This window comes from Seriola aureovittata, chromosome 24 (assembly GCF_021018895.1).
Source record: "Seriola aureovittata isolate HTS-2021-v1 ecotype China chromosome 24, ASM2101889v1, whole genome shotgun sequence".
Taxonomy (NCBI): Eukaryota; Metazoa; Chordata; class Actinopteri; order Carangiformes; family Carangidae; genus Seriola; species Seriola aureovittata.
In genome coordinates, this window is record NC_079387.1 from 3,162,795 (window position 1) to 3,178,628 (window position 15,834).

General features: G+C 41.0%; 1 protein-coding gene across 1 annotated transcript; it reads left to right on the forward strand.

The window, feature by feature from the left end:
• The first annotated feature begins 857 nt into the window (after nucleotides 1-857).
• Nucleotides 858-15,796, forward strand: LOC130165258 (uncharacterized). Its single transcript, XM_056370360.1, has 17 exons — nucleotides 858-1,155; nucleotides 2,371-2,798; nucleotides 2,987-4,616; nucleotides 4,795-5,058; nucleotides 5,662-6,093; nucleotides 6,702-7,148; nucleotides 7,815-8,261; nucleotides 9,024-9,470; nucleotides 10,066-10,485; nucleotides 11,023-11,057; nucleotides 11,393-11,475; nucleotides 12,399-12,454; nucleotides 12,631-12,845; nucleotides 13,347-13,624; nucleotides 13,904-14,017; nucleotides 14,105-14,246; nucleotides 14,804-15,796. The coding sequence occupies exons 2-17, from the start codon at nucleotides 2,408-2,410 to the stop codon at nucleotides 15,157-15,159; spliced, it is 5,757 nt and encodes a 1,918-aa protein (XP_056226335.1). The 5' UTR covers nucleotides 858-1,155; nucleotides 2,371-2,407; the 3' UTR covers nucleotides 15,160-15,796.
• The last annotated feature ends 38 nt before the right edge of the window (nucleotides 15,797-15,834 follow it).

Here is a 15,834-nt window from a genome sequence, read left to right on the forward strand (position 1 = left end):
CAACACACAAATGGAAGATAGCAAGGAATGGCCTTGACGGTTGGGATATTGCATTATCTGTTTTGTAGCTGTTTCACACAGCATGGAGGGAATGTGTCTGAATGTTTTATATTCTCTTAAGAGTTGCTTCTGGGTGGTTCAGCTGACTTATAGCTTGAGCAAAGGCCCAGACCGCAGCCACTGGCACATGCTGTACACGTGCATTACTAATGCAAAGCACAGAAGATGGAAACATTTAGTTTAGTCTCAGATTCTGTTGTGAAAGTTTTTTACACTCTGTTGCGTGACTAGTGACACATATGAGCTTTTTTTTTTTTTGCTGTATGGGAACATTTTAACATACACCTCACTATATTTTGATATGTTCCTTCACAAAATTATCATTACCTGTGTTATGTGGATAATAATAGGCTCCAGCAATTACACAAAATGTTTCACACTATGAACAGTTTGCATTATCTGAAGCTGAAAACATTCGTTTATAGAATACAGCCATGCCTCACACACAACACACACCTGTTTTCCCACTAAACAGAAAGTCTTTGTCTACTGTAAGGGAAACCTGTGTGTGCCTGCTTTTATCTGACTGGCCTTGAATCCTTGAACTGCGCCTCTGCAAAATATTTTTTCATAATGTGTGTTTCTGTACAAGGACAATTTTATCAGCAATTTAACAGGTCAAAGACCAGATGTTCGCAGAAGCATAGACAAAAAAACAGTGTAGTGTAGGATTACTTGCTTTAATGAATTGTCAGCTCTAATACAATGTCTATGGTTACATACCTGGAGAGCTAGTGTACATTTAAAACATGTCTTTGTATTGACCTTACAGACTTGTTGCAGCCAGTGATTCCAACAGACACGTGTTGACTCTTGTTTCTTGCATTAACTCTCTGAGTCTCAAAAGCACAATTACACCCACTGGAGAGCTTCTGTTATACATTTTACTCCTGGTGGGTGTCTGGGTTTGAGTTTACGTTTTCTGGTCTAAAGGCGCCATCTTGTGGATGTGACTGAGAGCTCCTCCTCATACAGGATGTGACTTAATGCAACGAAAGTGAAAGTATGACAGAAAGTACTGAACAGAAAGGACGCACGCCAGTCAAAGTTACAATGAGGGCTAAGAAAATCTGTCTGTGACCCGGTGCCACACAGGTAAGAAGGGTTAAACCGTTGTAAAAACCGCTGTGGAAGTGCTAAACTGTTGTATGCTAACACACGGAACCTGTCGCCTTCAACTTCCGGTTATTTCTGTACGCAAAAGAAGAGACCACACTGGCCTCCGCTTTGTTTCCACTTATCATTACACTTTTCCACTTTGAAGAAAGTCCCTGTGGGTGCTGAACACGTTTATAAATTTGCCGCCAGTGTCGCGTCACTTGTACGTAAAGTGATGCTCACCTGATCCGCTTTATTTAAAAGTTACATCTCAGCTTGTACTTTTCTTCCTGACACGTTGCACTCCACAGCAATTCATAGACTATGAATAACTAAGTATTGTACCCCAATACATTCAGTTACTAATTACTTTGCAGCTTCAGATTGATAATAAATGATACTATATCTAGTATTAATGCTTTAATCCTACTTAGAAACAAGTTTAATTGCATTGAGAAACCTGAAATAATAAATAATGATATGTAATTTGCTTATTAACTTAAAAGAACAAAGTCCTGTACTTTCTTAGGTTTAGTAGATGTTCTCAAAGAGAGCTGCAACGATTAATCAGTTTAACTATTAGTTGATTGACAGAATATCAGTCTGCACCTAACTTGATAAGTGAATAATCCTTTTTTTCTCAGAAAAAAAATGCCAAAAAATCGCTGCCTCCAGTTTCTCAAGGTGGGGATTTGATGCATTTCTTTGTAGTTAACCTGAATATCTTTGGGTCTTGGACTCTTGCTCAGACAAATGTATCATCAACTCCTCTCTTCTCTCATTTGGATGTTGGACAGTCAGAGCACACTGCTTAAAACAGATTGTAGTGAGTAAATCAAACTGTCTTTCAAACAAACAAGTCAGAGCATTTTTACTATCTAAACGCAGTTCGTTTCAGCCAGGCCATTGTGTTGCAGCCAATATACATGCAGTGTGGCAGTGGATCTGCCAGCATGAGACATGAGACTATAAAGGACTGGGAGTGTTTGGATTCCCTACTGTTATTTTGGTCAGCACATTCTTCATAAGGACTCAAATATCCATCCAGGATTAACACCATTAGAAACTGATGTCAAACTGTTAAAATGATCCAGCTGCATGAAGATTGAACATTCCTGCAAAAATGTTTGTTACTGTAAAAGATTTCAGACAGCATCGCAGACAAAAGAGTTATTTTAATTAACGTTTTATTTCTTGTATCTTCTTTTCCAGATCATTGAAGTTGGGTCTGTGTGCAGAACAAATAGAAATGGCTTGTTCATCACAGTCTGCCTTAGACTATGTCAGGCAAGCCAGAGTCCACCTTGTGAGAGAATTAAAGCATCTCTCTGTGATTGTGGAGAACCTGTATCAGCGTAATGTTTTCAGTGATGAAGAGGTTATCAGAATACAGGAAGAGATTAATGACTACGATAAAACCAGAAAAATACTGGACTTGGTCATGAGAAAGGGGGAAGCAGCTTGTTACGAGTTTCTCAGGATTATTAACATGACGAGGAAGAGGACCTTAGGGACGCCATTCCTCTTCCCTTACAACAAGAGCGGAGCTTGGACTGAGACCAAGACGTTTGACCTGCACCACTGGATCAGCTGCTATTCCTTCAAGGAAGACACGCAAATGGATATTAACTACTTACAAGGTATTTTTGTTTCTGAATTCTGATTGATAATTTCTTTCGTATTATTTATCACTGATGTGCTTATTGTATTTAATGCACTTTCATGTGTCTGTGTGTGCAATTATTTATCCACTGTTTGGCAGGAGTGTGCAAGGACACTACAGTCAATTCACAGTATTTATTTACTTTGCTGTTGGTTTTGTTTTTAGGTTCACGGCCGTGCCACAGATATCAGGCAAAGCTGAAGTCAAAAGCAGGAAGAATGTCAAATGAGTTTTGGAAGGCAAACAAATATCTGTTCGATGACAGCCACAAGCCTGATCTGTCATACACGCCACTGGTATTAGACACAGAAGGAAGTGTTTCTACATTTAAAATAAAGAAATCAAAGAGCAAGAAGATGAGTCGCCCTCAAAAGCTAAGGATGTACTTGCCTGAGGAGAAATCAGAAATTTCCCCCGGTGACCTGCTGAAAACAGATAAAAACATAGTCTTAGTTGGTAAGGCTGGAATTGGAAAGACAGCACTCACTCAGGAAATGTTGAAAGTCTGGGCAGAAAGCGATAGCGAGGAGCTGGATTACATGTTTTACTTTGATATGAGAGAAACGACGTCCGACTTCATGAGCATGAGCTTAGAGGATCTTCTTTTCAGTGTGTTCAGTGAACCAGACGAAGGCAAAGAAGAGGTTTTAGCTGATATGAAGAAGAACTCTGAAAGTGTTACAATCATTTTTGATGGAATCACAGATCTGTCTTCATCAGTGGTGCGGAGACTTGTAGAGAAAGACCTACTACCTGATGCGAAAATCATCATAACGTGCAGACCAGATGACGAGGAGGACTTCTTCTCCTGGGACTCTCTCAGAGTGGAGGTGAAAGGCTTTAGTGAGCAGTCCATAGAAACATACTTGTCTGCAACACTCGGCGAACAAAAGAGTAAAGTTTGGAGCAACTTGGAGTTGTTAACACTTTGCTACGTCCCAATGTATGCAGTGATGGTGGCTGCCTGCTTTTCAACAGAAGACCCACAGCCATGCACTATAACTGAAGTATACATCAGTATTGTTCGTTTTTGCCTTCAAACGAATAGCAACAAAACAAAAACCAGGCATCTAGAGTCCTACATCAACAGCAAGGGGATGGAAATACTGTCTCTGGCTGAGGTTGCTTTTCAAGCAACTGAAGGAAAAACTGCGAACTTGACCGAACTGCCCTGCAAAGACAGCTCTGTCCTTTCCTTCCTGAAACCACTTGTTATCCAACGAAACTTTACTGAAAGATATGCCACACATGCATTTCTTCATTACACAATGCAGGAGTTTTTCGCTGCACTGTGGCTCTTGAAGAATCCAGATAAAGCGAAGGATGTTCTTCAGCAGTGCCTGACGGAGGGGATGAAACACATGAGGCACCTGATCCCTTTCATGTGTGGATTGTTGAGTGAGAAGAGCCCAAGTTTGATGAAGTGTCTGATTCCAGCGGAGGAGCTGAAGAATACATCTAACTGGTTCTTTAAAGAAATGATAACCACATTTTCCCATTGTCTGTGTGAGCAAGATGAGGCTGATACTGAGGACAGTGGGTCTGACGTGGACATACTGTTCTTATGCCGGTGCCTGTATGAGTCCCAGTGTCCTGACGCATGCATCTACCTTCTGGACAAACTGGACTACTGTCTGGATCTCGCTGGAGAGAGTCTTGATCCTTACTCGTGCTATGCCGTGGCCTACGTGGTCACTCAGTCAAAGGAGAAGAAAATCCAGCTGAACCTTGAAGATGTCATGGTATCAGAACATGGAATGAGAAGCCTGTTTGGATGCCTTAAAAATGTCCAATGGTACGGTTGTGCATGTGTTTTAATTGTCAAATTGCTGCTTAGGTACCACATATAATGTAGAAGCTGTCGTACCCTAAAATGGTATCGAAAAAAGAATGGAAGATATAATGACAATTATCCTTTACTGTTGCTGCTTTTATAATGAGCACACAGTCTTTGTTTATTCTTCAAATTGTAGGTGTGATCCTCTCCCACGGCAGCTGTGGAAGATTTTCCTTCTCGGTGAGGGGCCGATGGACCACATCAGCTTACTTGCCCTTGATGGAAATCAGTTGCACCTTCCAGTTGAGGGTAAAAGACAGCTGTTTGAAAGAGCTGTTAAAGTCATGCAGAAGATTTCTACGAAAGTTAATGTCTGTCTCTACTGGAACAGGCCGACTCCTGTCTGTCAAAGTCTATGCGAGCTCCTCTTAGAGGCTTGGCCACACATCAACTCACTCAGGTATGAACCTTTATGTTTTTGTGCAGTGCCGATTCCTGGCGCGCTGAGTTGAAATGAAAATCCTTCTTTTTTGGTGGTTGAAATACTGGCTTTTCAAATTATAGTACAAGAAAAAAAAGCTTTCAATTGGGATAGCTGAACCATATAGTATTTGTAAACTCTGAATAAAAGCTCAAGGATGAGCTTATTCCATGGTCAGATCAGACCTCCAGTTTTGGATGTGATTCATGTATCATAGAAAACCTTAGAGAGGGAGAATTTATTAGTTTATCATCACCAATAAAAAAATAAAAAAGTTAATTCACCAAGGTAGAAAGACATTTGAGCCTGTTTCCAGATAACTAATTCACTACAGGGTGGAACTAGAGACCATCTTGTTATTCAGTAGTTGTCGTACCCCACCCATCTTTGAACACTGCGTTCATTTTGATCTAAACTATGCACAGATTTTCAAACTACAAAACCTTTTAGAGGCTGGGAGCTCGCAGAGTTCACATGGCTTTGCAGTGATCATGTGCAACAGGTGTAGTACATTTGCTGTGGCTCAGTTCAGGGGTACATGCTGAACTAATGTGTTTGATGTATTTGTTTGTTATCATTCAGCTTTAGGAAGACCTATAGAGGTCCAGGATTACAAGACCAGGACCAGCACCATGGTTCACTGGGGAGGGAAGAAAAGGGGCTGTTGCTGGACCTTTGCCTGAAAGCAGCACTTCACAAAGGAGAGAGTTTTCTCGGTGTAGTGAATGCGCTCTTCTCATTGTTTTCTGTTGAAAATGACAACAGTAACATCTATCTTGATTTTTATCAACGTGTGGAGAGTGAGCGGTGTTCAAGTGTCATTCCAAAACTGAGAGCACTTTTCCAGTCAGTTCCAGTCTGGTTCATAGACCTCTCGGAGAGAAAGGCCTCCATCCTCCTGGAGGTGCTGAAGCTCCAGTCAGAGAAGAAACAAGTGGTGTTGACAAGCTGGTCACATGAAGACAGTGAAGTGAGGAGTTTCCTGCAGTGTCTGCCTTACATCTCACAGCTCAGGTAAATGGATGGAGCTGTGCTCTTACATCTACACCAACTCACTCTTAGTTTTCATCTTAAGGTGATGTGCTCAATTGATCAGTGTACATGAACATTACATAAGGTTTGGTTGTCCATCTGTCCATCCGACTGTCCGACCGTCCATCCGTCCATTCCATCATGCGATATCTCAGGAAAACCTTGAGGCAATTTCTTGAAATTTGGCACAAACATTCATTTGGACTCACTTGGAATCAGGATTTTAGCAGCGGTGGTTAACATGTGGTCTTAATTGGCTGTGTTTCAGTCACTATTTCAAACTTCTGTTGTCTGACAACAGAAACAGCAAAACATGTAAATGAGAACAGCTAAATGGGAGAAGCAAACAGAGAAAAGAAGAATGCAGATAGGATCCGATGTTATTTGTTTATAGCAGTTCCACACCAGTCTTTAACCACGTCCTCAATCACTGACCATGTGCAGTCCAGCCATATACTACGTTTTGACCTAGTCTTGATTCTTTTGAGGTATTTGGTGGACTTTTAGCAGCTACACTCCCTGTATGTCAGTATTATGTGTCTCTCTTTCTGCTACTATCATCATATCAAAATGTTTTGTTCTGGTTCCAGTTTCTCTCCCTGGTCAACAGCCTCAGATCCATCCAAGATGTTTGCAAATCTGTTCTGTGCAGCAGCAGAGAGAGAACAGCAGACAGGAGAGAAGATCCTGGAACTGTTATCCTCAGTGTGCAGACATGAAACCTTCCCTTTTTATGACACAAACATGGATAATGATCTTGTGAGGAAAGATCAGTGTGATTTTCAGCTGGATCTTTTCTTCCATGTGAAGGACTATGAGACTAAAACAGGTCTGAGTGTCCTTCCAGCGTTACAGTCAGTTTTCCAGTCAGCTCCTGCAGTCTGGTTCATAGACCTCTCAAAGAGAAAGTCCTCGATCCTCCTGGAGGTGCTGAAGCTCCATTCAGAGAAGAAACAAGTGGTGTTGACAGGCTGGTCACATGAAGACAGTGAAGTGAGGAGTTTCCTGCAGTGTCTGCCTTACATCTCACAGCTCAGGTAAATGGATGGAGCTGTGCTCTTACATCTACTCACTGTTAGTTTTCATCTTAAGGTGATGTGCTCAATTGATCAGTCTACATGAACATTACATCAAATTGGCACAAACATTCACTTGGAGTCAAGGATCAACTGATTAGAGTTTGGTGGTCAAAGGTCAAAGGTCACGGTGACTGCACATAGCTATAGATCAAGAATTCACATACAAAATTATGACAAAATTCCTCAACAGTCTTCAACTGCATCCTCAATCACTGATCATACACGGCCCAGCCATATACTAGGCTTTGACCAAGTCTTTATTCATGTGTTTTTGTTTAAGTACATCAATGTAATGTTGGATTTACTGTATGAGTCATCTTAAGAGATTTATTTGAAGTCGTTCACACTTTTGAGGATTGAATGATACATGTTCAAAATTGTGGTCTATTATTTCAGGCGTCGGATTTAATTGATTCATAAATAATTTGAGGATAAAATCATGAATTATTTTGTGAAGTTAGTCAGTCAAAGCCATTGTCATTGTTAGTTGAACTCTAGACTGATTGATTTTACTTTATTGTTCACATTAGCAGGTATTTGGTGGACCTTTAACAGCTACACTCCCTGTATGTCAGTATTATGTGTCTTTCTTTCTGCTACTAACTAACATGCTACTGGTTCCAGTTTCTCTCCCTGGTTTACAGTCTCAGATCCATCCAAGATGTTTGCAAATCTGTTCTGTGCAGCAGCAGAGAGAGAACAGCAGACAGGAGAGAAGATCCTGGAACTGTTATCCTCAGTGTGCACATATAAAACCTTCCCTTTTTATGACACAAACATGGATAATGATCTTGTGAGGAAAGATCAGTGTGATTTTCAGCTGGATCTTTTCTTCCATGTGAAGGACTATGAGACTAAAACAGGTCTGAGTGTCCTTCCAGCGTTACAGTCAGTTTTCCAGTCAGCTCCTGCAGTCTGGTTCATAGACCTCTCAAAGAGAAAGTCCTCGATCCTCCTGGAGGTGCTGAAGCTCCATTCAGAGAAGAAACAAGTGGTGTTGACAAGCTGGTCACATGAAGACAGTGAAGTGAGGAGTTTCCTGCAGTGTCTGCCTTACATCTCACAGCTCAGGTAAATGGATGGAGCTGTGCTCTTACATCTACTCACTGTTAGTTTTCATCTTAAGGTGATGTGCTCAATTGATCAGTCTACATGAACATTACATCAGGTTTGGTTGCCCATCTGTCCATCCGACTGTCTGACCGTCCATCCGTCCGTTCCATCACGCGATATCTCAGGAACACCTTGAGGCAATTTCTTGAAATTTGGCACAAACATTCACTTGGAGTCAAGGATCAACTGATTAGAGTTTGGTGGTCAAAGGTCAAAGGTCACGGTGACTGCATATAGCTATAGATCAAGAATTCACATACAAAATTATGACAAAATTCCTCAACAGTCTTCAACTGCATCCTCAATCACTGATCATACACGGCCCAGCCATATACTAGGCTTTGACCAAATCTTTATTCTTGTGTTTTTGTTTAAGTACATCAATGTAATGTTGGATTTACTGTATGAGTCATCTTAAGAGATTTATTTGAAGTCGTTCACACTTTTGAGGATTGAATGATACATGTTCAAAATTGTGGTCTATTATTTCAGGCGTCGGATTTAATTGATTCATAAATAATTTGAGGATAAAATCATGAATTATTTTGTGAAGTTAGTCAGTCAAAGCCATTGTCATTGTTAGTTGAACTCTAGACTGATTGATTTTACTTTATTGTTCACATTAGCAGGTATTTGGTGGACCTTTAACAGCTACACTCCCTGTATGTCAGTATTATGTGTCTTTCTTTCTGCTACTAACTAACATGCTACTGGTTCCAGTTTCTCTCCCTGGTTTACAGTCTCAGATCCATCCAAGATGTTTGCAAATCTGTTCTGTGCAGCAGCAGAGAGAGAACAGCAGACAGGAGAGAAGATCCTGGAACTGTTATCCTCAGTGTGCACATATAAAACCTTCCCTTTTTATGACACAAACATGGATAATGATCTTGTGAGGAAAGATCAGTGTGATTTTCAGCTGGATCTTTTCTTCCATGTGAAGGACTATGAGACTAAAACAGGTCTGAGTGTCCTTCCAGCGTTACAGTCAGTTTTCCAGTCAGCTCCTGCAGTCTGGTTCATAGACCTCTCAAAGAGAAAGTCCTCGATCCTCCTGGAGGTGCTGAAGCTCCATTCAGAGAAGAAACAAGTGGTGTTGACAAGCTGGTCACATGAAGACAGTGAAGTGAGGAGTTTCCTGCAGTGTCTGCCTTACATCTCACAGCTCAGGTAAATGGATGGAGCTGTGCTCTTACATCTACTCACTGTTAGTTTTCATCTTAAGGTGATGTGCTCAATTGATCAGTCTACATGAACATTACATCAGGTTTGGTTGCCCATCTGTCCATCCGACTGTCTGACCGTCCATCCGTCCGTTCCATCACGCGATATCTCAGGAACACCTTGAGGCAATTTCTTGAAATTTGGCACAAACATTCACTTGGAGTCAAGGATCAACTGATTAGAGTTTGGTGGTCAAAGGTCAAAGGTCACGGTGACTGCATATAGCTATAGATCAAGAATTCACATACAAAATTATGACAAAATTCCTCAACAGTCTTCAACTGCATCCTCAATCACTGATCATACACGGCCCAGCCATATACTAGGCTTTGACCAAATCTTTATTCTTGTGTTTTTGCAAATGTCAGGAAGAAGCAGGAGTTTCCTCCATTAAAGAATAGCTACAAATGCTGCTTCCCCTTTAAGTACATCAATGTAATGTTGGATTTACTGTATGAGTCATCTGAAGAGATTTTTTTTGAAGTTGTTCACACTTTGAGGACTACTAACATCATATCAAAATGTTTTGTTCTGGTTCCAGTTTCTCTTCCTGGTTTACAGTCTCAGATCCATCCAAGATGTTTGCAAATCTGTTCTGTGCAGCAGCAGAGAGAGAACAGCAGACAGGAGAGAAGATCCTGGAGCTGTTATCATCAGTGTGCAGATACAAAACCTTCCCTTTTTATCACACAAACATGGATAACGATCTTATAAGGAAAAATCATCTTGAATTCCAGCTGGAACTTTTCTCCCACGTGAAGGACTATGAGACTAAAACAGGTCTGAGTGTCCTTCCAGCATTACAGTCAGTTTTCCAGTCATTTCCCAGAGTCTGTGTAAAGTACGAGGCCTCCGACCCCCTGCAAGTGCTGAACCCCCAGCCATTGAAGGATGTGGGGTTGACAGGCTGGTCACCAGAAATGTGTTCCATGGAGAGTCACCACAATATCTCAGTACGCAGGTAAATGGATCGTACTTAACATAACTTCAGTTTACATGTGTGGAGCTGTGCTCTTACATCTACACCAACTCACTGTGATGTACTCAATTGATCAGTCCACATGAACATTACATTGTGTGTAGTTTTAGTGGTGGAATATTGTTTTACTTCACACTACAGTGAATTCCTTCATTACCCATAGTTCCTTAGGGCAGAAAGGTAACAATGACTATTGCTCGTTTCTAATGAGCTGATACAAGTTCACTTCACCAAGCTCATAGTTTATTTTAACGTTAAAGATCCCATATTGTGGAAAGTGAGATTTCTTTTACATGAGGCATTATGTGTCTGGATTGTCCGTCTGTCCATACATACATCCTGAACTCTGTAACGCCTTGAGGGAATTTCTTCAAATTTGGTTCAAATTCAATGTTTGTGGCATTTTCAGTCCACTTTGATTTGGGATTATCAGTTTTGGGTTTAGTAAAGCTAACTGAAACAAAACCTGATTATTCTCCTCTCACTTTGTAACTGTTGTGGTTTTGTTTGTTCCTGCAGGGGCAATAAAATGGTGGTCAGAGCTTACAGAACATGTGAGTACTGAAACAGTGTCTCCTATTACTCAATCTGTCATCAAAAAAATCTGACTGCACAATGAGTGTGTGCTCATTTCTTCAACCAAATATTTACTGTATATCAGAGTTAATGCATAAAAACGTGTGGCTGGTGAATTTGGCTGGATTAAGGAAGCTACAAACGACCAGCTATGTTGACTCAGTAGCGGATATTTGGACACATGGAAAGTGGAAAGTGATGACAGGAGGCTTCGGGCTGCTGCTGTTGGACTCTGCTCACATTCTCTGACTCAGATCTGATGACGAGAAGGAACGGGGAATGCTGATTTCTGACATTTTTCTCCTCTTTCCAGCAAATGACTCTGGTATCGTAGAGGAGCCAAACACAGCAGACATAAATATGGACGTATCTGAGGACGACACAAAGCTGATGACGGTGAGAGGAAAACCCACCCACTGTGTACTGATATTCCAGGCCTCAACACACGTGCAGGAAATGAACAAATATTCAAAGAATTCAACAATCTCCTGTAGCTGGGTACAGGTGGAGAAAGAGAAATGCATAAAGTGCCTCTTTGGATCAGCAAATTGAAACATCTATTATGTAGATGCTTGCAGTGTGTGATAGAGGAGTTTCTCAACATTTTACAATTTAAAAAAAATAGGAACATTTCATTTTTTTTAACACAGACAGACACTGTGTTGATTCAATTTCAATTTTTGCCCTTAATTTGTCATTTCAAGCAATTTCAGAATCTGGACAGATTTCTGTGAGATTGGCTACCTTCACATAGTTCGAGCTAGTAACATCCTCTTCAGCTATTCTTGAGCAGACGCTTGCCTATTACCATTTTTATGACTTATTATACTTTGACAAATTATTAAACTTTTTTTGGTTTAAGTAAGTTATTTCCCCACAGACTGCAGAATCTGTTACGGCTCGTTCGAATCTGCACCCAAACACAGACACAAGGAGACAGTGGATTTATTGTGAAATTAGGGGAAATGGTGAATAGAGATGGGAGGCAGGCTGAGACAGAGGACAGGTGGCGCTGAAGTGGTGTGGATGGAAAAGGAGACATGATGGGAAGAAGAACACGGGAGACAATGCTGAGGAAAACACTGGAAATAACTCTGATATAATAAACACTGGTCAGGTGTGGATCTATAACAGGTTCCAGATAAGGGCTAGACGTACAGCCGTGCTTCAAACCACTCAGATGTCATCTGTAAATAATTACTTTGGTGTTTTCTAGTTGTGTCACACTCAAACTGCTCGGTTAAGTATGGACTGTGTAAGAATATATGAACACAAGTTGGTTATTTTTTTAACTGATGTTGTTCCTTTCTGAATCCCAGCCTCCATCAAGCTTCACGCCTAAACTGCAAACTGAATCTACGGGAGTCTCATACAGGTAATCGCATAATAAAACCACTCAATGCTGTTTTAGACAAAGTGCCTCCTTCTTCTTCTCACATCCAGCTTTCTCATGGATGGCTCTTTTCCCACTCTCTCCCTCGACGCTGAGCGTGACTTTACTGTCATATTGAGTTTGTTCATCATGGTCATTCAGATGTCTATGTCCTATAGTTTCAGGTGTCCTGGTTCAGGTGGGTTCCAGTGTGCTTTAACTGGACTGGTGTTTGTTATGGCGCGTGAGGCGGCGCTATTCTACAGGACTGTCCAATGGGATGAGAGCCTCCTCCAAAGAGCTGGCAAGATAGCTGCAGGGCCGCTGTTCGATATCAAGTGTCCTGAGGAAGCCGTCTGTCGGCTCCACCTTCCACATTGTGAAACAAACCATGGTAAGCAAAATGTTTTTATTTATGGCAGTGATGAAACTAACGTCCTGTAAGTGTCCACTTTAGGCTGCAGAGTCCATCACAACCACTGTCCCAACACCCACACTATGACGTAGGTCAGGTAAGAGCCACAGTGACCATTCAGACCTCAAGCATGACGAGGTTTATCAGAGCTCGCTGGTGCATACTTGGTTAATGTGGACGTCCTGTGCTTCTCACAAATACATGGTGGGAATTTTGTCCTCAGGATAGCGCAGGAAAGATCAGGAGGTCACTTAAGTCACCAGGATTTATAATCTGGGGATCCTAAATATATTAAACACCATTATCTTTTACTCTTTTCCTCCAACGCTGACGGTTGTGTTCAGTGAATTTTCGTGGGCAACTGTTTAATTCTTCAATGACTAGACTAAGTGTCCTAGATATAGAATAAAATAATCACTACCATTGTAACAAGGCTGTCGTCACTAAAATAAGACATTGAATGTCTCTGTGTTTTCACAGCTCTGCTCTCTGATGGCCTGCTGTCTGTAATCCACATCACTGATGATGGAATGAGCGTCCTCAAACCACTGGAGATCACAGACACTCATGTGATTGTCAAAGTCCCTCATCTCTCTTCCTTTGGCCTAGCCTGGCCTTTTGATATTTTATGGAGGTTGTGGAACGACAGGAAACTAATCAGCAGCCAAGTTTTGTTGTTCCTCCGACCGCCCAACCCAAAAACACAGAGGAAAAACCTCAATGTGTTTCTCCTGCCAAGAAACATCCCCCTTGACGAGGTAAAGTTTAATGAAATGCTACAGCTTCACTTTGAGTCTAAAATCTTTAATCCTGTTATTGTGAAACTTGACAAAACCTGGGTAATTTAACAAAGACAAGAATAAGGCAAAGTCTTTACTACCCTGTCCGTCCAGCCCCATGCGTCGCTCACTGCTACCAGAAGCCTGGCGCCGGCCCACAGAGCCAGCTAACCCAGGAAGGCCGGAGTACAGTCAGAGTATAAGTTGGGCTCTACTGAGGAAGAACCCTCTAATGAAAATGTTATGATTGTTCTTCAGGTGAGCGTAAAACAGCGGAATTCTGATTACATCGAGGCGCCATCCAAATGCAAACTCATTAAAGATCAGTGTTACTCTGTTCACTGTTCGCAGGCCTATAAAATACAACCCAACGTGAGTATTTCAAATAAAAGGTTTTTTTATTATTAAATTTACTTTGGAGTCCATAGAGATACTCACACTGGTGCTACTGGTTTTCAGAAAGAGGAGTTTGACCTGGATTTTGGACCAAATTACCACCCAACATTTGAGATCCGCCTGCCTGCAGACACAGAAGAGGCGACTATAACAGTCCGAGACCAAACAAATGCAGTTGTCTGGGAGCGTGAAGTCGACCTGACTGGTAAAGTCTTCATCCGCCTACAGCATCACTTCACCTGATAGTCAAATAGAAAAGGAGAACAGAGTAATGGTTATTGATTGATCCAGTGTGCCTTTATTTTTGATCATCTTCAGTCTGCTTTTATCAGTGTGTATAAAATTAGTAAGAAATGGTTGAAAACTTTGACCTGTGAGCCAGAAAATTCTAATAGGCATGACTTAAGACCTTTGTGTGCAAACCATAAAAGTTAAAATCAAAGTCAATGTTGGAAAATAAGGACTATAATTATTTCTACTCACACAGCGCTCCATCAAGTCCTGAATCAGCCAGTGGTCGAACTCCTCTGTGTTTGATTGACAGCAGATGGCAGGCTGTCAGAGTGCTGGTGTTACAAGAGACAGGCCAAAAAATTTAAGATACATTTCTCATTTTTGGTTTCTGAACACAGGACCAGTGATTTACAGAGCAGATGCTGCAGCAGACAAAAAAACATGGCATTTCATCTCTGTTGGTCTTTTGTAACTAGATCTCTGTTTAAAAGTGATTGTTGGTTATTGAACAAAAGTATTTTCCACCAGGTGGTCCAAGAAGGGAAACTGTACAGAGGAGCGTCCCGGCAGAGGACTGCCTCGCAGGAGAGGACAGCCTCGCAGCAGAGGACAGCCTCCCAGCAGAGGACAAGCTGCTCTTAATTCGGAGACAGTTTATTTATAGAGTGTCTGAATCTGTTCTAAACCAGGTTCTAGATAAACTTTTTGAGAGTGGCGTTGTAAATGACGGCGAAATGCAGTCACTCACACCTAAAATCAAAACAGAAAAAGCCAGAGACATGATTGACATCGTGCGAAGAAAGGGGACTCGAGCCAGCTCAATTCTGATTGCCGCTCTCTGTGAGGGGGACCAATGTCTTTCCAAAGAGCTCAAATTAAGTTGAAGCAGAAGTGTGAGAAGGAATCTCTGTTTTACAGTCTCACATTACTCACTGTAATCTTTAACTGAGATGTTTTGTCGGTAAAGTCTGTGTTTTTAATAAGTGGACTTTGACTCTTAAAGTGAACCACTCAAGTTTGGAAAAAAAAATCCCTCCATACTTATTATATAGTGCACTACTGTCCACCATTTTATCTCTTTAAATATGTGTGTACATATACTCACTATGTAGAGCCCTCAAAAAACAATACAATGATGTGATCATTTCCAATGTGCGACTCAACAGCTGATGGTGATGATCATCTGTAATTTTCTGAAATCTGAATTTATTCTTCACCACAGAGTAAACAAGTGAACAAAAGAGTGATTTCAGACAGTTTTGACGACACTGGATGGATGTCGAGCAGGAAAACAGTGACATGGTGTCCTTTAACATGAGGTAAAACAGACAGATGCAGATCTATGGGCTCAAATTAGGGTCAAAAAGATTTTGTGCCAGTGATGTTATATATACAAATTATATACAAATAATAAAAGTTTGTTGTTGTAAATAGGCATGAGAGATTAATTTTGTACTTTTGTAGAAAATTTTTATATTTGTGGAAAACAACAACCTTTTAATAAAATAACTGAAAAACTGATGTCAGTGGTGAATTTATGAAGTTTGATCCTGTTTTAT